Raw genomic sequence first — 23,800 nt, 5'->3', positions numbered from 1 at the left:
TATGCATTTGAGTTTTCCCTGTATCTTTTCATCACTAGATCGCTCATTTCCTTTTAGTGCTGAATAACATTCCATTGACTGGAAGCACCAGTTTACTTATTAACCTACTAAGGGACATCTTGGTTGTTTCCCGTTTTGGTAGTTATGAATATAGCTGCTGTAAACATCGTGTACTGGTTTTTGTGTGTACATAAGTTTTCAGCTCTTCTGGATAAGTACTAAAGAGAGTGATTGCTGAACTATATGGTAAATATGTTTAGTGTTTTTTTTCCTTAAGAGTTTATTTATTTATTCATGAGAGATACACAGAGGAAAAGACACAGGTAGAGGGAGAAGCAGGCTCCCTGTAGGGAGCCCGATGTGGGATTCGACCCCAGGACCCCAGGATCACGACCTGTGCCAGAGGCAGATACTTAACCACTGAATCACCCAGGTGCCCCAAGAATATGTTTAGTCTTAAAAGAAACTCCCAAACTGTTTTCCAAATTAACTGTACCATTTTGCATTCTCACCAGAAGTGAATGAGAGTTCCTTTTGCCAGCATTTGGTGTTGTCAGAGTTAAAGATTTTTGACCATTCTAATAAGTATACACCTATTAGATACACCTTCATGAGGTATAGTGTTATCTCACTGTTATTTTAATTTGCATTTCTCTATATATGGTGTGGGGCATCTTTTCATTTTTCTCCCAAACTGTGGCTTTTTTTTAATTCTCTTGACAGTATTTTTCACAGAAAGTTTTAATTTTAATGAAGTTATCAATTCTTTTTTTTTTTTTTTTTAAGATTTTATTTATTTATTCATGAGAGACACAGAGAGAGAGAGAGAGGCACAGACACAGGCAGAAGCAGGCTCCATGCAGGGAGCCGGACGTGGGACCCGATCCTGGGTCTCTGGGATCACACCCTGGGCCAAAGGCAGCGCCAAACTGCTGAGCCACCCGGGCTGCCCAAGTTTATCAATTCTTTAATGGAGCGTGCATTTGTTATTGGATCTGAAAACTCACTGCCAAATCCAAGGTCATCAAGATTTTCTCCTGTTTCTAGGAATTTTACACTTTTGTGCTTTACATTTAGGTATGTAATCCATTTTGAGTTGATTTTCGTGAAGGGTGTAAGGTCTCTGCAGATTCATATTTTGCATGTGAATGTCTAGTTAAGCCAACACTATTTGCTGAAGAGACTGTTTTTTTCCCTATTCTCTTCTTTGTTCATTCTTCAAAGATCAGTTGATTATATTTATATATTTTGGGGCTTTTCTCTTCCATTCTTCTATTCTTCCACCAATACCACATTATGTATTGATTAATATAAGCTTGAAGTCAAGTAGCTTTAGTCCTCCAATTTTGTTCTTTTCATTCAGTGTTCTTTTGGCTATTCTGGTTTTTTTGCCTCTCTCTATAAAGTTTAAGATTATTTTATTGATATCCACAAAATAACTTTCTCCAATTTTGATTGAGATTAAATCGAATCTCTATATCAAGTTGGGAAGAACTGGCATCTTGAAAGTATTTAGCCTTCCTACTTATGAACATGAACATCTTTCCATTTATTGGGTCTTCTATTTCATTCATCAGAGTTTTGGAGTTTTCCCCATACACATCTTATACATGTTTTATGAGAGTATACCTAAGTATTTCATTTTGGGGGGAATGTTACTGTTTTTAACTTCAAATTCTATTTTTCAGTGATGCTATGTAAGAAAGTGACTTAAGTTCTGCATGTTAATCTTATATGCTGCAGCTTTGCTGTAAGTGCATATTAGTTCTGGGAGGCTGTTTTGTTTGGATTTTCTACTTAGACACTGATATCATCTGTTAACAAAGGCAGTTATATTTTTTCCTTCCCAATTTTTATGCCTTGCTTGTCTTATTGCATTAGCTAGAACTTCCAATACAATGTTGAAAAGTAGTGGTAAGAGTTAACATCCTTGTTTTGTTCCTATTCTTAGTGAGAAAGCTTCTAGTTTCCCACCATTAAGTTTGATGTAGGAGGTGCCTGGCTGCCTCATTGGGTAGAGCATGTAACTCTTGATCTTAGGATTGTGAGCTCAAGCCCCACATTGGGTGTGGAGCTTACTTTAAAAAAAATGTTGATGTAGGATTTTTGTAGCTATTTTTTCTCAAATTGATAAAGTTCCCCTGTATTTTTAGTTTGTTGAGATTACTGTGCTACATTTTTTATGTGGATATGCTTTAGGTTATTTCAAATTCTTCAGTATTGTAGATAATGTGATTGATAAACTTGGGGCCAGTTTTTAGGCATATTCATAATTATACTCTCTTCCTCAGCCCCTCCACCATATGCATGCATGCTCTCTCTCTGTAAATGAATTAAACCTTTTCAAAGAGGATATTCAAAGGCCATTTAACATGAAAAATTGCTGAGCATCATTGTTCATGAGGGAAATGCAAATTCAAACACGATAAGATATACCTTATACCACCATAATAGCTAAAATGAAAAAGATAAAATATATCAAAATGTTGACAAGGTTGTGGAGCAATTGATGTTTTCACAAAATGTGCAGCCACTTTAGATTTCTAAAGCAGAATATTCACCTACCCTATCATTTAGCTGTTCTACTCATATATACCAAACACAAATTTGTTCACATGTTTACTAAAAGACACATATATTAGGAAGTTTATACAACATTATTGATAGTGGGACAAAACTGATAACTACCCATATGTCCGTCAGTAATAGAATGAATTGATTGAGGTATATTTAAAATGGATATTTTGCAGCAACAAGAATGTGTAATTTATTACTATAACAACAGTATGGATGTGTCTTAAAACATAACATTAAGAACAAAAACAAAAGAATATTCTGTATGATTCCACTTTTATGAAGAACAAAAACAGGGAAAACTAATCCATGCTGATATGTTCTCTTTCTAGAGCTGGGTGCTGGTTACACAGGTGTGTTTGGTTTGCGAAAATACCTAGCTGTATGCTTTTGACATACACACGTTCATTTTTATGTCTTTTTTTAAAAAAAGACTATTGGTTTTAACTATTATACGAAAACCTGTAATAAAGCTAAAAGCTTCACAGTGTAGCTTCTATTATGTTGGTCGTTATACTTTAAAATTAAGAAGTGCGAAAACAGTCCCTAAGTTCAGTTGAAATACAATGTTTGGGAAGAAGCAAACTATAAATACGCAACTACTATAGCAATTAGCAATTTTAGAATGATAGTAATTTTAATTCAAATAGTATTAAACTTTTACAGGAAAGGAATACTTGAACTTATACACACAACATGTTTTCAAATCTGAATTTCTTTTAGTATTGTATAGTAAACAGTGTTACTATATATGGCTGTAAAACACTAAATCTTTGTTAATTATAACTCAACAAGACAAGTCAGTATATCTAAAGGGATGACTGGAAAATATTTTTTTAAATCTTTAGTGACTTTTGTTAAGAAGGAAAGTGAATAAAAATGTGGTTTTGGTTTATTCTTCCCTTAAAGTAGCTATAAATAGCTGTCCTTGTTCTTTATTCCCTTTCTATCAAGAGAATGTTCTATTTCTATGATGTGTAGAGTCGTAATTAAACATGATAATCCTTTATCTAATATTGGTATTTTTAACAGTCAAGTCCATCATCTCCAGAACCAGCTAGTCTTCCTGCAGAAGATGTTAGTACAAACTCCAATGGTCCCAAACCTGCAGAGGTGGTGCTAGATGATGACAGAGAAGATCTTTTTGCAGGTAATTATAAATATCTTTATTTTTTTAGTAATATTCCACCGTAGTATATATCCTGTTACAAGATACTCTCTAAAGCAAAACTGAAATTTTGTGTAAGGTATTAGTTAGTGGTAGTTCTTCTTGTTAACAACTTGATAGGAAATTTCCAATTAGATCACTTTGTGAAAAATATAGATTGTTGAGAGAAGCAAACCATGATCCTTTCTGGTTTTAAGCATTTGAAAATAAATCAAATATTATAATTTGATGTTTTGATCAGTACTTACACTCAAAAAACTAATGGTTGTGGCATTCATACTTTGGAAAATATCAGCGTTTAAAATCTTTGTTACTTACAGGTTGTCACAGCAAAATTAACTCGGGATTTTAAAATCATTTAAAATCTTTTTCTGTTTTAATAAAATACTTCAGTATTTACCACCTGTTGTATTTTGATTCACTTCTGGATGAGTAAATTGATGGTTGAGAAATTTGTTTTACAGGGCAGGATTTGGTATAGTCTCCTACCTTTAAAATAATGAATTTTTTTCAAAACAGTTACATCTGTTTTAACATTAAATTTAGGTAAAAGTTAATGTTTGGATATTGAAAGGCAAATCTTTTTTTTGAATTAATGACACAAAATTAAAGTAGTAAATCTTTGTTAATTCACCTCAACTGGTTTTCATTGAGTTAAAATTTAATATTGTGTCCTCAGGTTTTATAGTAGTTGCGTATTTGAACCATTCTGTATTTTTTTGTATAAATACTTTTTGTTTGAAGATACGCTTCTCTATCACATAGGTCCTTACAAGTTCCTGTTTGATCAGTTTTATGAATTTTTTATTACAGATGAATTCATGTATTTTATCACGTCAGAATTTAAAATACCATACTAATAAATACCAATAATGTTTCTTATTTATTTATTTATTTGCTGCCTAACAGCTTAGAATTAACCAGAGTTGTAACAATCCTTTTTGTTTCCTTTTATGGACTTTTTCCCAGTCAGCTCTTAAAAGTTTTTTTATGGCATTTGTGTGTTAAACTAGAAACTGATATAAGTCCTTTCTCTCCTGAGTAATGGATACCAATCTAAAATTGTGTGTATGTATAGAGTTATACATAGAAGTTTCAGATTATTCTTTTTATAAAAGAGCTTTTCACCTTGTGAAGTCTCAGAATTCATACAGAAGGAGTATGCAGAAACTAACAACAGAACTATGTGAAGGTTTTTTGGTGGTTTTTTTTTTTTTTTTTTTTTGTATTTTTTTTTATCAGTATGCACACTAATTGATTTGCCAAGTGAGGACTATACAATATTTGCTTACTTGGCTTGATGAGAAAAATCTTACTCGTATTTACCTAGCATCTGTATTAAATATTGTCATTCAATTATTGTCACTGCTGTTATTTGTTAGAAAAAGAGAGGGTGGCACATTGGTGACTTAGTTGGTTAAATGTCTAACTCTTGGTTTCAACTCAGGTCTTGATCTCAGGGTCATGAGATCAAGCCCCGTATTGGGTTCCCCACTCACGGGAAATCTGCTTAAAGATTTTCTCCCTTCTCCCTCTGCCCTTCCTCCCACTCGTACTTGGTGCTCTCTCTCTCAAATAAAGTCTTTAAAAAACATAAAAGAGAGAGAGACGGGGACTAAATATAGTCATCTGTTTCTGTTTCAAACATAGAAACTCCAGCGGTGTGTGTGTGTGGGGGGGGGGGGGGTTGATCTTATCCTGAGATGATGACCTAAGCTGAAATCAGGAGTCGGATGCTTAACTGACTGAGCAACCCAGGCACCCTTTATGGTTCATCTCTTATCTTAAACTCAGCTGCATTTCAAAATGATATCATTAGGGCAGCCCAGGTGGCTCAGCAATTTAGCCCTGCCTTCAGCCCAGGGCGTGATCCTGGAGACCTGGGATCGAGTCCCATGTCGGGCTCCCTGCGTGGAGCCTGCTTCTCCCTCTGCCTGTGTTTCTGCCTCTCTCTCTGTCTCTGTGTGTCTCATGAATAAATAAATAAAATTTAAAAAAATGATATCATTAGATATTCTAAGACCTAATTTGATCATTTTTATGTGAATGCATTAATAGTACACTTGCATCTTATTTTAATGCTTTTAAACTGGTATATCATTCCTTCTTTTATGGAGGAATATGATTGGAAACCATAATAAAGAGCAGCATATGTTTTCAGGATGATGAAGACTGTTGTCAAGCAATAGGAACATGTACTTCTATATTAGAGAAAAGAGTATCAGTAATTCTCTAGGGATCTAGCCATTTTGATTTTAAAACCATGAAGAGATTAGTATTGATATATTTTGGGTAGCATTTCAGGTACTGTTTTGTCAAACATGGTACCAGAAAGAGTTGGAGTGTGACATGTTCCTGTTACTAGTTTACTTGGAGTGCATTCACCAAATATGGTTGACTACAGAGCCCCTCCACCATTTGTTAGATCCTTCTCGCTAAGCTTTGCTGAACATCAAGCTATCATAGAGGAATAAGTGAGGGTAAGCAAATTACTAAAGTTGGAAATTGTCTTGGACATTTAAATCTTATTTCTGCCAGGGTCCTTAGCTTATTTCACTTAAGTATTTCAGCAAATAATACAAATTGTAAGTTTCAAAAAACAAAAACAAATTGTAAGTTTCATGAATATTCCTTTGTTTAAAAAATTCTCTAGCATCTACAGTATGAGTGAAATATTTCTTCCCTGGCATTGACATAATTGATTTATACTTGTCCATATATTATCTCTTCCCAGGAAAAGTTCATCTTTGTACTTAAAACGTCTGAGGCATCTCCTGGACCTTTAGGTCTGGTTTAAATTAAGACTTGTGAATTTGTAGTATTAGCTAAAGTCATGAGAAGACTTTAAGGCAGACTGTATATTAGTATGCTAAATACCCATTTATTTTCATTTTCCTCCTTCAGATTAGCCACTTAGTTCATATTTAGCTTTTCTTATATAGAGGTTTCATATTATTTATGAAACAACTTGTCTTTGCAAAGAACACAAAATCTGCTATTATTGAGTACATTGTGATAGGAAACCTAAAGTTACCATATCTATCAGTTACCTGATAGATCAGTAAAGTTAATATGCCTTTAGCCTTTTGTCTCTCTGGATGTGTTGCCAATAGCAGTACCTCTTCTCGAGAATTTTAGATTTTATTTGCTGCTTGTTGTTTTGCCTATTTGTAGATAATCTCACACTTTCTAGCTTTGATTCACTGCTTTCTTATTTTCTTATGTTGTTCATTGGTTTCATTTCTTTAAAAAACAAATAAATACTAGCAGCCTTAATAGCCAGAAAGCTTTTAATTTTTTATATTGAGGTCATTTGTTGTCTGTCTATTTTACATCTGTTGTCTATTTTCCTTCTCTGGTTACCACAGTTGGAAAAATTTCTGGTTTAATATAAAAATGTAAAGAGTTATGTCAAGTAAGGATCTCATTGATATGAGAAAACCAGTAAGAATAGACTGATGAAATGTTGACCTGTTTACATTTAATGTAAATGTTAACATTATTTACCTTATTTCAGGTAAATATGTTGTTACTGCTATACTTTTTGAGGTATTAAAATGGATCACTGACTGCCATTACTACCTTCCCAAACCTCTGGGAATCTAAGAATCTCAGGTTAGAAACCACTGGTCTGATTCTGTTTCCCTTATAGCCCTGCCTTTCTTTTCCTGTTAACAGTTCTATAATCCCACAGAACCGTGGTTTTCATTATGGCCATTGACTGTAATTTTCATTTTTCTGATTGCTTTTTGTTTGTGCTATTGTTTTGTTTTCCTAGAATTCTTCCTCCATTTTTTCTCTACCCATCCATATCCTCTCAAATCAGTTTCATAAAGTATTGCAGATATCCCCAGCCTAAAGTACTGCCTCCCATCTCAAATGGTAGTTTGTTTTGTAGTTCATATAGCAGTTAAATGTCTTATAACATTCTTTTTATTGTTCTCTTGGCTATTACTTGTCTTTTATTATTATTTAACATTCCACATCCTTGTGTCTTGTCTTCCCAATTAGATTATAAACTCCCTGAGGGCAGGTATGATATTTTACATTTCTTTGTGTTTCTCCATTGCATTTAGCACAATGTTAAAGAGCTTGTAGACAGTTTATTGATTTGATCTGGTTTTAAATATGTTTAATTTTAGATTTTTCAAGTGGATGAGCATTTTAAATTAAAACCTAAACAGCTGTTTGCTTCGTGTCATGTTTATGTATTCAACTAATACTCAGTAATCTTTAGCAGTTAATTGCTTTAGATTACTAACTTTGTGGATTTTCCATAACAGATTTTTAATCCCAACTGGGATAGTCCTGGGCAGCCTGTTGTCATAAAATTTGTTTGTATGTATAAAATAATCATAATGTTAGCCTGAATAAAAGATACTGAAAGGTAAGTTACCCCAAGCATAAGATATATTACAAACCCAGCACAAATGAATGTGGAATTATCCACATCATTGATTTTCTACTAGCTTTATCCCTACCACTAGTATAGATAATTAAGCTGACTTACTGTAATTCTTCCTAAAATCAACAAACTGTTGATTTTAAAGTATTGATAAACAACTAAGGAAGGATTCATTAAACTATAACAACGATTTTTAAGTAACATTATTTTGATTTTTTGGTGGGTATTATAAAAGTATTTTTTTTAATTCGTTAACTGCTATAGAGGCTATTGAAGTTTGTTATCAGTATCCTTAACTAACTTGTTTAATCTGTATCTAGAAGCCACAGAAGAAGTTTCTCTGGATAGTCCAGAAAGGGAACCTATCCTTTCTTCAGAACCTTCTCCTGCAGTCACACCTGTGACCCCTACTACACTCATTGCTCCCAGAATTGAATCAAAGAGTATGTCTGCTCCTGTGATCTTCGATAGATCCAGGGAGGAGGTATGGGAAAATGTTTGTACTCTTAAGTTAATATGTAAATAGTAAGCTTTTTGTTCCCCCACAGAATCACTCTCCTGTTAGTCATCTCTAATCAAAGCCTTTGGATACTTTGAGGGAAAGGTATTGGACTAAAGAAGTCAGCTGATTTGGCTTCTAATTTTATCTTTATCACATTTTAACCCAGTGACTTGGGCACGTTACTTTCCTTTTAAGTCAAAGATTTTTATCATTTATGATCTCATGATGTTTATTTATGACTCTCAGCGTTTCTGTGTTAGTGAGAAAAATGTATGAAAGTTCTTTGAAAACTTTAATTGACATTTTGAGTAATTTTATTTGATGAATCATGCAGTAAATATTAGTGGTTATGTTGGCAGGGTACAGGATGGGTTGTAAATGGAGAGGAAGCACAAGAGGGCCTTCCTGTGAATAATGATTGTGTTTGTGAAAGTTACTGAGCTGTATACTTAGGATTTGCTTAGTTTATGTTATAGTTCAAATAAGGTTTAGTTTCTTAAAAATCTGTACAACAGGGCAGCTTTGGAGAAAAAAAGATTATGGTTAGAAAAACTTTTCTTTTAGATAATCTTGAGCTATTAATATTACTCTAAAATAGTTTAAAGATTTAACAATTTCTGTGTTCTTTTCTTGAGAGTAACAAGACTTTCCTGCAGAGCTGCTCCTAGGATTGCTTATTTATAAAGGCATTAAAAAGTGCTTCTGTGCAGTCTTACAAGCTAATCATTTTTCCTACTTAGTGTGCTTTATAGTGCTCTCATGGGTTTCAAAAAGAGCATGTGTTTCCTAGCTTATCAGAGAAATCATGATATTCTAAGTGTGGTTATTTTTACAGATATGGAGGATTCTATTGGCAAAAGTAATGGCTACCTCCTGTTGAAAGAGTAGAGATACAACTTTGAAAAGTGCTCATATTAAAAAATAATTAAGGTATCAGTATTTAATTATCTGAATCTGAAGACTCACTTTAGAGAACAACAATTCCACAGTATTCCTACAGAAAACCAAATCTGAGGAGTTGTGAGAACACAAGATTTTCTGTAACTTCTCCAGATGATCCTTTTCCTGTTGTGTGTGTGTGTGTGTTTAAATATTGTCGAGGAGGGCAGCCCAGGTGACTCAGCGGTTTAGCACCGCCTTTGGCCCAGGGCGTAATCCTGGGGGCGTAATCCTGGAGACCCGGGATCGGATCGAGTCCCACGTCAGGCTCCCTGCATGGAGTCTGCTTCTCCCTCTTCCTGTGTCTCTGCCTCTCTCTCTCTCTCTCTCTCTCTCTCTCTCTGTCTCTCATGAATAAATACATAAAATCTAAATAAATAAATAAAGTCAAGGAAATATGAAAGCTTTTATTGTTTTTCAGAAACAGAGTGCTGAGTGGCTTTTTAAATTATTATGACAACAACCCTAATAAAAGATGGTAAAAATTGAAGTTATTAGTGTTATAACAGTGATGTAATTTGGAGTCTTAAGATGAAAAGAATTGTCTTTTCTAGATTGAAGAAGAAGCAAATGGAGATGTTTTTGATATAGAAATTGGTGTATCAGATCCAGAAAAAGTTGGTGAGTCAGTATTTACAATATTTTAAATTTGCTTCTTTGTGATAAGTACCTTGGTTATTAATATGCTGTTTTTCTTTATTAAGTGCAGTGTTAAATGTTAAAATGGTACCTTTATTTTTAAGATATGTACAAATTATGAATTGTTTATCACGATCAAGTCGGTCAGCATATTACTTCACAGTTACCTTTTGTGTGTGTGGCTAAGCTTATTTTTAATAGTACTGTTTGACTTTTCTTATAGGTGATGGCATGAATGCTTACATGGCATATAGAGTAACAACAAAGGTGAGCCTTTGCTCCTTTAAAAACATAGTGAGCCCTCACCATGTATAGTATGAGTTTATAACCGCAAATAAAGTATAAGGATTTACTGTCTTTACAGAGGTTACTATTCATTGAAGATTTCAAATAAGCAGTTACATTGAGTTAAGAGCATTTTCTAAATGTAATGTTCTCTAAAGTATAAGTAAAATATTCTGTGAAAGTATACAGGAAGGGACTTAATATAGACAAAGGTAGGAGAAAGTGACCAGGGGGTTGGAGACACAGAGAAAGGAGAAGATTGCTCGTTCCAGGCAAAGGGGTTTGCTTTTGTAATGGCCAGGAGGCAAGAAAGCATTGTGCTTTCCAGGATCTGCAGAAAGTGGTGCCTACTTAAAATTGTTTGGCGGTAGCCTCCCTATGTTATGAACTGCCACATTAAAGAATTTGGGCTTTATCCTGAGTATAATGGTATAATGGAGAGCATTTGAAGAGATCAAGCAAGAGTGTAACACAATTAGATTTTTGTTTTAGAAAGATCTCTCTGACTATTAAGTTGGGAGTGCAAAGTAGAGGTCAGGATTTCCGGTTAATTCCATCGGAATTCCTAAAGGGTTGTAGGCCTTAGATCTTAAAGTGGGAGAGGATCTGTAGCAATCCTGTCTGCGAGAAGTAATATTTTTTACTCAGGAATTGATTCTGAAGCCAAAATAATGGCTTCTTGAATTGTGTAGGAGGTAGAAAGTAGAGCTTGAATGTAAGGAGTGAAGGAGAGATGCCTAAGTTACTGACTGGAGTATCTCCACGGTTATCAGAGTGAGCTCGGAGAAAAAGCAACACAGTTTGGATTGGCATGAGATTTGTTATTTCATTGAACATATTTTTATTAAACACTTAACATGGGGTCCAGCTCTGTTCCAAGCAAGAAGGTTTATTAGGAAACAATATAGACAAATGCCCTTCCTACATGGAGATTATGTTTCAGCAAGAGATTGGGTGAATTTGAGGTGGCAGCAAGATTTAAGTAGAAGTATCCCTTGGGCATTTTGATATATTAGACTGAAGCTCAGAGGACATCTGGGCCAGAGGTAAAGATTTAAGAGTCATTAACATAAATGCAATTAAGAGTTGATGAGATGCGTCAAGGAAACGTTTTGTCTTTTTAAGTTTCTATAAAAACAAAACAAAAATGTGTAATGTCGATTTTTTTTTTTTTATCAGAAATGTGTCTACCACATTAGTTAGCTCCTGGGCGTTCTTTTGCAAAATAAACCAATGTGTATATGTGTGTATATATGTGTATATGTTCATGGTAATATGTGATACTAACTTCTAAAATATTGCTTAGTATTCAGAATTTGAAATGCCTCTTCTTTACTTGTAGACTTCTCTTTCCATGTTCAGTAAGAGTGAATTTTCAGTAAAAAGAAGATTCAGTGACTTTCTTGGTTTGCATAGCAAGTTAGCAAGCAAGTATTTACATGTTGGTTATATTGTGCCACCAGCTCCAGAAAAGAGTATAGTAGGTAAGTATGAATAATTTTTTTAAAAACTTGTTCCTGTTTCTAGCTCAGTTTTAACTATACAGATTAGGATACCATGATCATTATCATGATAACTCATAATGTCTAGCAATACTGAATTTTAATAAATGTTCCCTTATGATAATCACTCATCAACTAAGGAATGTATAAGCTAATAGTTTTATTTTCTAACATCTTAGAACTTTGATTTATATAGGATCAATTTAAGATTTGATTTATATAATATAATGTTAAATACTGGATCAGGATTTGCCGAGTTGAGAGCAGTTGAAAGGGGCATGTTACTGAGAAACACTCAAAAGATATTTTATGTTAGTACATATTAACATGTTTCTAAGGGATGGAGGTATTTGGCTTTCAGCTATTCATTGTCCCAAAAAAGATTCCATCCAGTCTAGATTTTATAAGACCTATCATGTTAGTATATTTCATACCTCAATTTAATGTTTAAAAACATTTCTACCTATGAGATACCTGAGCATGCAACTCTTGATCTCGGGGTTGTAAATTGGAGCCCACATTGGATGTAGAGCTTGATTGCTTAAAAATAAAATCTCTAAAATAAAAATTCTACCTGTACAAGTAATAAAGTTAAGAATATGCAGAAGGGAGCATCTGGTTGGCTCAATTGATAGAGCATGTGACTCTTGATCTCAGGATCATGAATTCAAGCCCCACACTGTGTGTAGAGCTTACTTTAGAAAGGGATGAGGGAAGTGCCTGGGTGGTTCAGTTGGTTAGGGATCTAACTCAATTTCAACTCAGGTCATGATCTCCCGATCATGAGATAGAGCCTGTAGTCAGGCTCCCTGCTCAGCGGGACGTCTGCATGAGATTCTCTTTCCCCCTCTCCTGCCCCACCTTCAGTTTGTGCATGTGTGTATGCTCTCTCTCCCTAAAATAAAGAAAATAAATCTTTTAAAATGTTTAAAGAGAATACACAAAAAATTACAAAAGAGGATAACTTCCATTGTCCCATTAAAAGACATCTGTCCTCTTAAATTTTCTAGTTTTTTTCCCCATTTGTTGAGTTATTTACCATACTTTCTTTTCTTTATATGTAAGATTATTCAGAAAATATAAAAATGAATTCTGCTACTCTTTAAATTTTTTCTTTTACTGTTTTTAGACATTTTGTTTGAAAAGCACCTAATAGTATCTTTAATAATTTTGAAACCTGATATATTTAAATGCATTTATTATATACTCTGTGTTTTTTTTTAATTATAAAAAATTTTTTAGGGGTGCCTGGCTGCTTTAGTTGGTGACTTGTGATTTGATCTTAGGGTTGTGAGCTCAAGCCCCACACTGAGCATAGAGTTTCCTTAAAAAAAAAAAAATTAATGAAATTAAATGTAAAAAAAAAACTTTAAAAAATTGAAATGCCAATAAACTCAGTATTTGTAAGACAAAATGTTTAGTGATAATGGTGGCTTCCTTTTTGTTTTTGTTTTTATAGTTTTCCAAATCCCTAACTTCTAGCTTAGTACAAAATAGCGATGTTCTCGTGTGTTTCTGCATCCTGTCTCTTGTGATATAACATACCACATAACCTTTGTTAAACTCCACTGAGCTCTCATGAAAGAGTAAGAGTAAAAAAGACAGTAGTTTAGTAGTATTCTGAAAGTAGCCTTTGGTGCACACTTCCCCACACTTGTACAAAAAGGGTATCGGAAATCTTTCTGGTATTCTGACCATACTTTGAAAACTGCTAACCTAGTTAATAATCTTATTTCTCTTACCTCTAGACGTTTGCTTTGGTATCTTTTGGCATCATACTATCTGTGTAGGGAACTCACGCATCACAAATTATTACTACCTTTTTTTTTTCTTTAACTTTATTTGTGCAGCTCTTTTTATGTATCAGAGGAAAAAAATTATTTTTCTCATTTTGGTGACTAACATGCTAATCTAGTTCTTAAATAGTGAGTGTCCCCCCTCAAAATTGAAAAAAGTAAATTTTAATGCCCAAGTTTATTATATTTCAGGCTAATATTTTGCCTTAATTATCTTCAACCTTCCACAGATTATTACAGTATAATAAATAGCATGTGTAAATTTAAAGTAGAAATGAAAAACTAAATCCTAAGAGCACCGTTTTCTGATACTGATCCTCACAGCCTTCAAAAAAAAACCCTTCAAAAAAAAAAAAACCCTTCAAAGGGTTTTTAGGGGACAGTCACACGGTTTTGTTTGCATTATCTATATACATGACCAAGATAGATAGCCCTTTACATTGTAAGACTATCCATTAAATTATAGAGATAATTAACATTTATTTAGAGTGTACTGTACTAAGTAATTTATGTGCATTCTCTCATTTCATCCTCACAGTAGCTTTATGATGTTAGCTTATTGTTTTCCTTATTTAATAGGTAAGGAAGCTAAGGTTCATCAAGGTTACAGAACGTAGCCCACGCCATACAGCTCGTAAGAGTCAGAGCTGGGCTTTGCAGGCCATCTTACTCTAGAACTTACACTTTTAATCACTATTCTGGTCTGCTAATTTTGGTATGATTTTAAAAATATGGTTATGGTTTGTTTTTATTTTGTATTCAAAATAGAAAACTTTCCAATTTTAAAAATAATCTAATGCTATGTTATTGTAGACTTATCTAAGGTACATTTAAGGTGGATTGAGTTGTTTTAAGATTATTTATATACTACTTTATTCTAGAAAGGACTTGAGGTAACTACATGTAATGCAGTTTTTTTTAAAGATCAAAATAAAAAAATTATTGGGAAAATAAACATAGTGAAATAGTAAGATGAAACCAAGTGAAACAGTTTCTTCAGAATATATGCATAAAGTCTGAACAGTTACTAAAAGTGGGTAACAAATTGATCTGTGAACCTCCTGAAAGCCAACCAAATAGAGAAGCTGTCATTTTTTCATACTGTCCATCAGTTCTTTTTTTAAAGAAAAATGAATAGGCTGTCTAAGAAATTGTTGAAATATGGGAGGCCTTATTAATTACATAGGCAGTAGTTTTCAAGTGATAAATGCTTAAAGTGGGGTAGCAGAAAAGGAATAGTAACTTGTCTTCTTTGCTGAAAAGTTGGAACTGCCCTGAAGGAAGAGAAGTCTTTTCATTAGTCCACAATTGTTACCCCTTTATAAGATCAGTTAACTTAAAAACAACATTTCAGGGCAGCCCTGGTGGCTCAGCGGTTTAGCTCTGCCTTCAGCCCAGGGCCTGATCCTGGAGACCCCAGATCGAGTCCCTGGCTCCCCACATGGAGCCTGCTTCTCCCTCTGCCTGTCTCTCTCTCTCATTAATAAATAAAAAACATTTCACTAAGCTTTTAGAAAAGAGTAACAACTAAGTTGCAAAGTTTTAAGAGCTAAGGGATTAGAGTGTTTTTTATTTGCTGCTTGGGCCTGTATTGGTTACCTCTAGGAAGTAGAATGAGCAGAAGATCCTTAAAGAGAGAAATGCAAAGAACTGCATAGTGGTAAGATATTTTCAGGGAAACAATATGTGGACTAATTAACATTCCACTTCTAGTAGTCCATTCAGGGTAGGTAATTTTAGGTGTTTGAGTTTTCTTTTTCAAACTTGTATTTCAGAAAGATTATGTTAAACAAAACATTCATAGGTGCAATGTTTATTCACCAGATGTACCAGCCTGAATAAGAATTAACATGGTTTTACATAGTCCTGTTTCTAATGGCTTTGTCGATATAATCCATGTCATGTAATTTATCCATTTAAAGTGAATATAATTCAGGACGTCTGGTTGGCTCTGTTTTAGAGCATGCAACTCTTAATCTCAGGATGGTGAGTTCAAGCCCCATATTGAGTTTAGAGCTTACTTAAATATAAAGTGTATCAATTTCAGTGTAATATTTAAGCCTTTTAGTATATTCAGAATTATGTTCACACCACCACAATCACTTTTAGAATATTTTTTATTACCCCTTAGCTATCATCCTCTAATTTCCCTTAACTCCCAGCCCTATGCAGTCACTAATTTACTTTCTTTATCTGTAGATGTGCCTATTCTGGACATTTTATATAAAAATAATTAGATAATGAGTGGGCCTTTGTGACAAACTTCTTTCACTTAGCATACTTTTTTTTTTTTTTAAGATTTTATTTGAGAGAAAAAGAGAACGAGCACGAGGGAGGGGCAGAAGGAGAGGGAGAAGCAAATTTCCTGTTGAGCAGAAAGCTGGATGCAGGGTTTGATCCCAGGACCCTGAGATCATGACCTGAGCCAAAGGCAGATGCTTAACCAACTGAGCCACCCAGACAGCCCTCACTTAGCATATTTTTAAGGTTCATCCATGTCATAGGATATGTCAGTACTTCATTCTACAGAATTGATGTTGAAGGAAAAAGAACAAGGAAAAAAAGACCAATCTGTAATCTGGTACATGAGTATTAAAATTGAAGCTGCCATTACAGAGATGATTAACGATTTTTATTTTATAAATTATGAAAGCACTTGTTTCAACTATAACAAAACCAGCTATGATAAACAACACGTTCTTCAACTCTACATTGGGGGAGATATTTAACAAATTCATGGCTTACACTTATTTTTCTAGTCCCCAAACTGAAGAACCTTAAGTATTGTTTATAAGAAATGAAAATACTAACTGAGCTTAAATTTGCTAATGTGAATCTCTTTATGCATATTGAAATGCAAACTCATTTAATTTACTAAGAGTATAGTGTATCACAGATAGATGAGAAACCCAAACAGAGGTGAGAAAACTACAGACAGAGCTCAGCTTCTACTTTATCTGGTTGAAATGTTAGTATATCATGAGTTTTAATTCCTCAGATGTATAACTGGTGATAATTTAGGAGCCTTTTTTTGGTCAAGTCAAACTTTTGAAATATGTTTTAAGTTATGCTGAAATGACTATAAAAGATATTCACAATAATATAAAATTATGAATCTCATTTAATTTTTTTCAAAGGCATGACCAAGGTCAAAGTGGGTAAAGAAGATTCATCATCCACTGAATTTGTAGAAAAACGGAGAGCAGCTCTTGAAAGGTAATTCTAAACAGCTATGCTTTATTATTCTCATGTTTTTACTTTAGTGATAGGAGTCTAATTCCATTATATGGCACACTGTATTTTAATGATTAATTTTTTCATCAGTACCATTTCATGACTCTTTGCTAGGAATGCATTAAACTTTAAGACAATACTTTTTTTAACAATACAATACTGTGCTCTGCTTTTATTTATTCTCGTAGTGGATCAATATTTAGCATATAATGTGTCTAATGGGATAACACCTATTTTTGTATGCTATAAGACGACTATAAAGATATCAGCTGAAGATAGAATTAATGTATCATGGGGGTGCCTGCCTGGCTGGCTTGGTAACGTGTGTGACTCTTGATCTTGGGGTTGTGAATTTGAGCCCCATTTGAGTATAGAGATTACTGAAAATAAAATCTTAAAAAAATAATTTATGTATCATAGCTGTAATCTGCATGAGAAGTAAGGAACTGGCAAGCTTATAAAAAGATAACCATGAAACTTGTGAAAGAGAAGAAAGGATTGATAAAATTATTTGGATTTTTAATATTTAGTATTGTTTAGGTTCTTAGGAAATTCTACCCATATTCAAGTACTTTGTTGGATAATTTGGCTATAGTTCACTGAAGGTAATTTTTCCTTTGAATTATTACTTGGTTAGGAACATTATTAAATACAGTGAAAAATTAGGTTTGTGTGCTGTCCTTTATTTTTGTATAATTGATTTTGACATGAGTGCAGAGTATTAGTCATTTATTGAGTTGACTGTATACTTAAAGTCTGATGTATTTGCTCTGCTTTCCTTTAGAATACTTGACACATTTCTTATAGTTTTGAAGACTTGTCTTCAATGTAGCAGATCAAAAAGAGGAACGGATAGGAGGAACACAAGCCCAGAATCTCAACATTTATTCCTTACTTGTTATGCAGAAAATTGAGAAAACAAATTTGAAACTATCTTAAAACCCAAGTTTTAGAACATAAGTTGGTAATCGCTTAGGCATATAAATGTTCTAATTGCTTAGGATTTTTTTGTTTTTTTTTTTTTAATTGAATTTTGTTTGTTATCTTAATTGAATTTGCTTATTCTTTATTTTCTCTTTTGACGTAAGACCAGTGGTTGTGGTAGGTTGGACAGATTTTAAGTAATAGTATCTTCAGGTACACATTTCTTTTAAAGACTATTTTTAAAGCACCTTATTTCTCGGTTTTATAAATTGTTTACATTTTAAGAAAATGCCACAGAAAAAAGTCAGATTTGAACAATTTATAGCAAGGAAGCTAAGAAATATGCAACTTGATATTAGGGAGGACTTAAAGGATGAGATTTTGTCTGTGAGAAATGCAATTACTCAGGAAAAGGATTTAAATTGCATCAAGAGAAGTTTAGGTTAGGCATTAGAATTGTTTGTGTTGTGAAAGAGGTCATAGACAATGTTTTTAAGAGTAAAGGTAGATAATATTCTGTTTTGATTCTGCTTAGTTCTTCCTGAAAGTGTAACCATGACCCTTTGAGAAACCTTTCAAGTCCTATTTTTCTATGAGTAAATTTGAAATATTTCAGATGGCATGCTTGATAAGGAACTTAATGAAGATTTATTGTACCAAGGACATATAATTTGATTCTACATTCACCTTTCTTGCAACTTGAATGCATTGCGTAGTACTTACTATAACATCATGCAGTATGAAACATTGAGGAGAGCTATAAGGAAATACTGAGACTTGACCTACTGGGTATTTAAAAACAGGTTTGTTAGTGATAAATGTTACTTGTTAAATGCTACCTTAGTGGACTTTGCAGATTAAAAAAAGAAGAAGAAGAAACAGTGTAATAATATGAGGGAGAAATTCATTTTGCATTAAAAATTATGACTAAAGAAAATATAGGTATAAAGGTCTAGAAGCAGAGGAATTGGAATGCTTTTTATAAAGGGAGTTTTTTCTATGGCATTTCTTAAAAATTAGGGCAGGCTTATCTGTAAGATACCCAGCCTCATTGAATCTGGTAGGTCAAGAAGTATTTCTCTTTGCATATACTATGATAACAATTTATTTATTTGTTTGCTTCACTCAGAAAATCTAGGTGACTGTCTTGAATGAAAGGGTGAACATATGGTGTTAAAATACAGGAAGAGAAAGAGAGTGGTTAAGAAAGATACTCTCCTGAGCACTCTCACTCTCACTACTTTTGGGAGGAGTGTCCCTAAGATCCCTCTCTAGATTTTCTTGAGAGTGCTTCACATTTTACCTTAAGACCATGTTGAATTTGTTTCATAGGTAAGAATACAGTTCTGCAAATATAGACAGAAGTATAGAGTGTCATGAAAAAGATTTAGAATCCACTACACAATATACACTCTGTGACTTTGGGCAAGTTATTTTACTTAAATACACTTTTCCTTATCTTAAAATGTATCAGGATTATGCACTCCAAGTACCCAAAAACACGACTGACTTGGCCTAAACAGCGTAGGTTAATTCGTCTTCTCTCTCCTATCAAGAAGTATTTAGGATTATCCATTTCATCCAGAAATCATGTTGCTTCTTTCCGATATCTGTAATATAACCATTTCTCACCACCATTTCTCACCACTACAATACTAGTCCAAATACTGGAATTAACTGCAGTAAGCTCCTAATTGGCCTCTTTGTTTCCATCCTTGAGCCTCCTACTCTTTTAAAATAGCAATCAGAGTCATCCCTTTACATCAGATCATGTCCCTTTCTCCCCATTTCACTCAGTAAAAGCCAGAGTCCTTATAATGGCCTACAGAACTTTACATGACATGCACTGCTCACTCTGTTACTCTTTGATCTTGTATGCTCCTTGATCACTTTGTTCCAGGCCACACTGATGTTTTGCTGCTCTTCAAAGATCCTTAGCATTTTTCCACCTTAAGATTTTTTCACTGGCCTCTCCCACTGCCTAGAAGCTTTTATTCCCAGGTATCTGCATGGCTAATTCTCTCATCTCTTTCAAGTTTAGATGTTCAAGTATCTTTCCAATGAAGTCTATTCTGATGATTGGCTTCATTCTACCTATTATATTTGAATTGCCACCAACCATACCTTATGTACTTGATTGCATTTGCTCTACTGTTCTATCCTTTCTTTTTTCCACAACTTTTGCCAGCTTCTCACATAGTATATAATTTATGTGTTTATTGTATTTAGAGTTTATCATCAGCCTTCTCTTACTAAAATACAATTTCACATTAAGAAAATGACATGTAGTAAATACTTACTAAATATTTGCTGGATGAACAAATGAATGTCATCGAAGATTCAGGCTTTCTGCCTTTCTACTCCCTCATTGTTTGAGTTTCAAGCAAGAGAAATCCTAACTTTGTTCCTCTGAATTTTGTATAACCTGCTTTACTTTATCTTAAATGAATAAACAGGAGCTCAAAACCTTCAGTGTTTTTTCTTTTTTTTTTTTTTTAAGATTTTATTTATTCATAAGAGACAGAGAGAGTAAGAAAGAGGCAGAGATACATGCAGAGGGAGAAACAGGCTGCATGCAGGGAGCCTGATGAGGGACTTGATCCTGGGACTCCAGGATCGTGCCCTGGGCGGAAGGCAGGCACTAAACCGCTGAGCCACCCAGGGATCCTCTGGTTTTTCTAACTTTATCAGCAGCCTTTCCTTAGAGCAAATGTGCAGAAAAACTACAACTACCTCTCATTGAGTGTGATACTACTTTTCACCATTTCCATTGTGCCTTCCTTTTCTCTCTTCCTTCGAGTGTTTCTTTCTCCTCATGACCCTTTTCATGTCTGCTTCCTGTATTCTTTTCCTTTTTTTGTTCTGCATCCATCCTTTATATCTCTGTAATCTCTCTGACCTTAATACTGAGTTGGTGAATATTTACAAATACAGCATTACTCATCATCAGATAATTGCAGATTAAAAAAAAAAAAAGATAATTGCAGATTAAAATTACATCGAGGTATCCCCTCACGCCTGTCAGTATGGCTACATCCAAAAGCACAAGAAACAAGTGTGGACAAGAATGTGAAGAAAAAGGAGCCCTCTTACACTGTAGGTAGAATGCAAACTGGTACAACCACCCTGGAAAATAGTATGGAGGTTCCTCAAAAAGTTCAAAAAAGAACTATCCTTTGATTCAGGAATCACACTATTGAGTATATTTACCCAAAGAATACAAAAACACTAATTCAGAGGAGTATATGCACCCTTATGTTTATTGCAGCATTATTTACAAAAGCAAAATTATGGAAGTAGCTCAAGTGTCCAGGATAAAGAAGATTGGATGTGGGTGTAAAATGGATTATTACTCAGTCATTAAGAGAATGAAATCTTGCCATTTGCAACAACATGGATAGAGCTGAAGAGTATATCACTAAGTGAAATAAGTCAGAGAAAGAAGAAAACCATTTGATTTCGCTTACATGTGGAATTTAAGGAACAAAACAAACAAGCAAACGTGGTGGGAGAGGAGAGGCAAACTAAGAAACAGACTCTTAACTATAGAGAACAAACTGATGGATACCAGAGGGGGTGGGGGTGGACTGTTGGGTTAAGTAGGTGATGGGAATTAAGCATTGTACTTGTCCTGATGAGTATGGAAGTATTGAATCACTGAATTGTCTACCTGAAACTAATATTATACTGTATGCTAACTAATGATTCACAGAGGGGAGGTTGGTGGGGAATGGGTGAAATAGGTGGTGGGAATTAAAGAGGACACTTAACATGATGAGCACTGAGCAATGTAGAGAATTGTCAAATCATTATATTGTACACAAAAGTAATATAACACTGTATGTTAACTATAATGGAATTAAGATTAAAAACCTAATGAAAAAAGTGAAAAATAAGATTGATGTGAAGGGAGGAAAAATGCAAATCCATTCCTTTATTTTCTGATTTAAAAACACAAACCACTTACTCAAAAGGGAATTTTCATTTAAAATGTGCTATTGAGGGCAGCCCCGGTTGCTCAGCGGTTTAGTGCCACCTTTGTCTCAGGGTGTGATCCTGGAGACCCAGGATCAAGTCCCACGTCGGGCTCCCTGTGTGGAGCCTGCTTCTCCCTCTGCCTGTGTCTCTGCCCCCCCCCCCCCCCCGTCATGAATAAATAAAAATCTTAAAAAATAAAAAATAAAATGTGCTATTGAGATAAGCAAAGTAGACATTATGTACAACCAATTTAAAGAATAAAGTTCCATTGAATGTGATAGTACTTTGCAAATGATAAGAAAGCAAGTAGTGGTCTTTGTAGTATTAAAAAATACGTAACATTATACTACATATGTATGCTAGAATTTCATGTGGTAAATAAAAATGGCATTAGAGAATAATATTTAATGCCACAGAAAGGTATCCGTAACATACTGTTGTGCGTAAAAGGATACACGACTATAAGCATAATTGTTATATTTTTGTGAAAACCAAAGTATCTGTGAGTTTGTGTGTGTACCTACTCACACTCTTAGAAAAAACATTAAAAGATAATTATCCTATGGAACAAAAAATCTTTTAGTTTTCTGCTTATAATTTTACCATTATCTAAATTTAGTAGTTTTATTTAATTTTTTTATTTCTTTTTAAGATTTTATTTATTCATGACAGAGAGAAAGAGAGACAGAGACACAGGCAGAGGAAGAAGCAGGCTCCACGCAAAGAACCTGATGTGAGACTCGATCCTGGGACTCCAGGATCACACCCTGAGCAGACACTCAACCACTGAGCCACTCAGGCATCCCAATTAATAGTTTTAAAGAAATGGTTGATTGCCATTTACTTCTGTATAAGCCTTAAGAAGTAAAGTTTTTACTGTCTTTTTCTAGAATACCATTTTCCAGAATGATTCCTCCGAATCCTAATATGTGGTAGGGTGAGAAAAGGAAAGTCTGTAGACTGTAGACAGTGGAGTCTTCTTAACATAAGGTTTAACAAAGTTAAACCGGGTTTCTTTCCTGCAGGGCAACATACAGTGCTTAATAGGCTGCTGTTCATTATGACTCAGAAATATGTATGCAATATATTTTAGACTTTTTGGTTGTAGAACCATCCTTTTTCCTGGAATATTGCATGAGACTAGTATTCTACAGAACTCGCTTTGGGAAGTTGTTTAGAATGTAAGTGGTATGGGACACCTGGGATCCCAGAGTTCCGGGATCGAGTCCCACATTGGGCTTCCTGCATGGAGCCTGCTTCTTCCTCTGCCTATGTCTGTCTCTGTTTCTCTCTGTGTGTCTCTCATAAATAAGTAAATAAAATCTTTTTTAAAAATTAAAAAAAAAGAATGTAAGTGGTGTTAGGTAAATACATTTAGGTTTGAAATACTGGGATGTTTTGAAGTTTGGGTATGATATGTTTTGTCTTTCATGAACAACTTATGCAAACTGCTCTTGGCATTACACAGCCTGACGGTATTGGAGAACATGAGTGTTAAAATTTTAAGTACAATTCCAGTGGGAAGATACCAACATTTCTTTAACACAGACTTAGTGTTCGTGTTGCATCTTGTTTTTAGCTTGGTAATATAGGCAGTATATATTTTCTTAAGCCACAGTGTAGTTGTTTTGCACCATCTATTAAATGCTCTATTTCTGTGGTAATGTTTTCTTATGTGGGCTAATGACTTGAAGTTTAATTTATTTAAATACATAAAAACAGAAGTTAATATGTAAGCCATGATAAATTAATCATCTTAACCATTGAATAGAATTTAACTTAATGAAAGGTTACCATTGTTTTCAAAAACTTTAGGCATATTTTATAATCTTATAATGAGGTAGAAGAAATTAC

The 23,800-nt window shown here is 34.1% G+C and overlaps 1 protein-coding gene across 1 annotated transcript in view; it reads left to right on the top strand.

Annotated features, from left to right (window-relative positions):
- SNX2 (sorting nexin 2) overlaps positions 1-23,800 on the top strand; it is a 58,735-nt gene that overhangs the window by 19,273 nt on the left and 15,662 nt on the right. The window contains exons 2-7 of the mRNA XM_025986435.2: positions 3,607-3,724; positions 8,468-8,631; positions 10,143-10,209; positions 10,451-10,494; positions 11,855-11,996; positions 16,948-17,026. Of these exons, the coding sequence (XP_025842220.1) occupies positions 3,607-3,724; positions 8,468-8,631; positions 10,143-10,209; positions 10,451-10,494; positions 11,855-11,996; positions 16,948-17,026 (614 nt within the window). The remainder of the gene's footprint in view (positions 1-3,606; positions 3,725-8,467; positions 8,632-10,142; positions 10,210-10,450; positions 10,495-11,854; positions 11,997-16,947; positions 17,027-23,800) is intronic.

The sequence above is a fragment of the Vulpes vulpes genome, chromosome 12, assembly GCF_048418805.1.
Source record: "Vulpes vulpes isolate BD-2025 chromosome 12, VulVul3, whole genome shotgun sequence".
Classification (NCBI taxonomy): Eukaryota; Metazoa; Chordata; class Mammalia; order Carnivora; family Canidae; genus Vulpes; species Vulpes vulpes.
The sequence above is the reverse complement of the archived record's forward strand: the minus strand, read 5'-3'. Positions and strand labels throughout refer to the sequence as shown.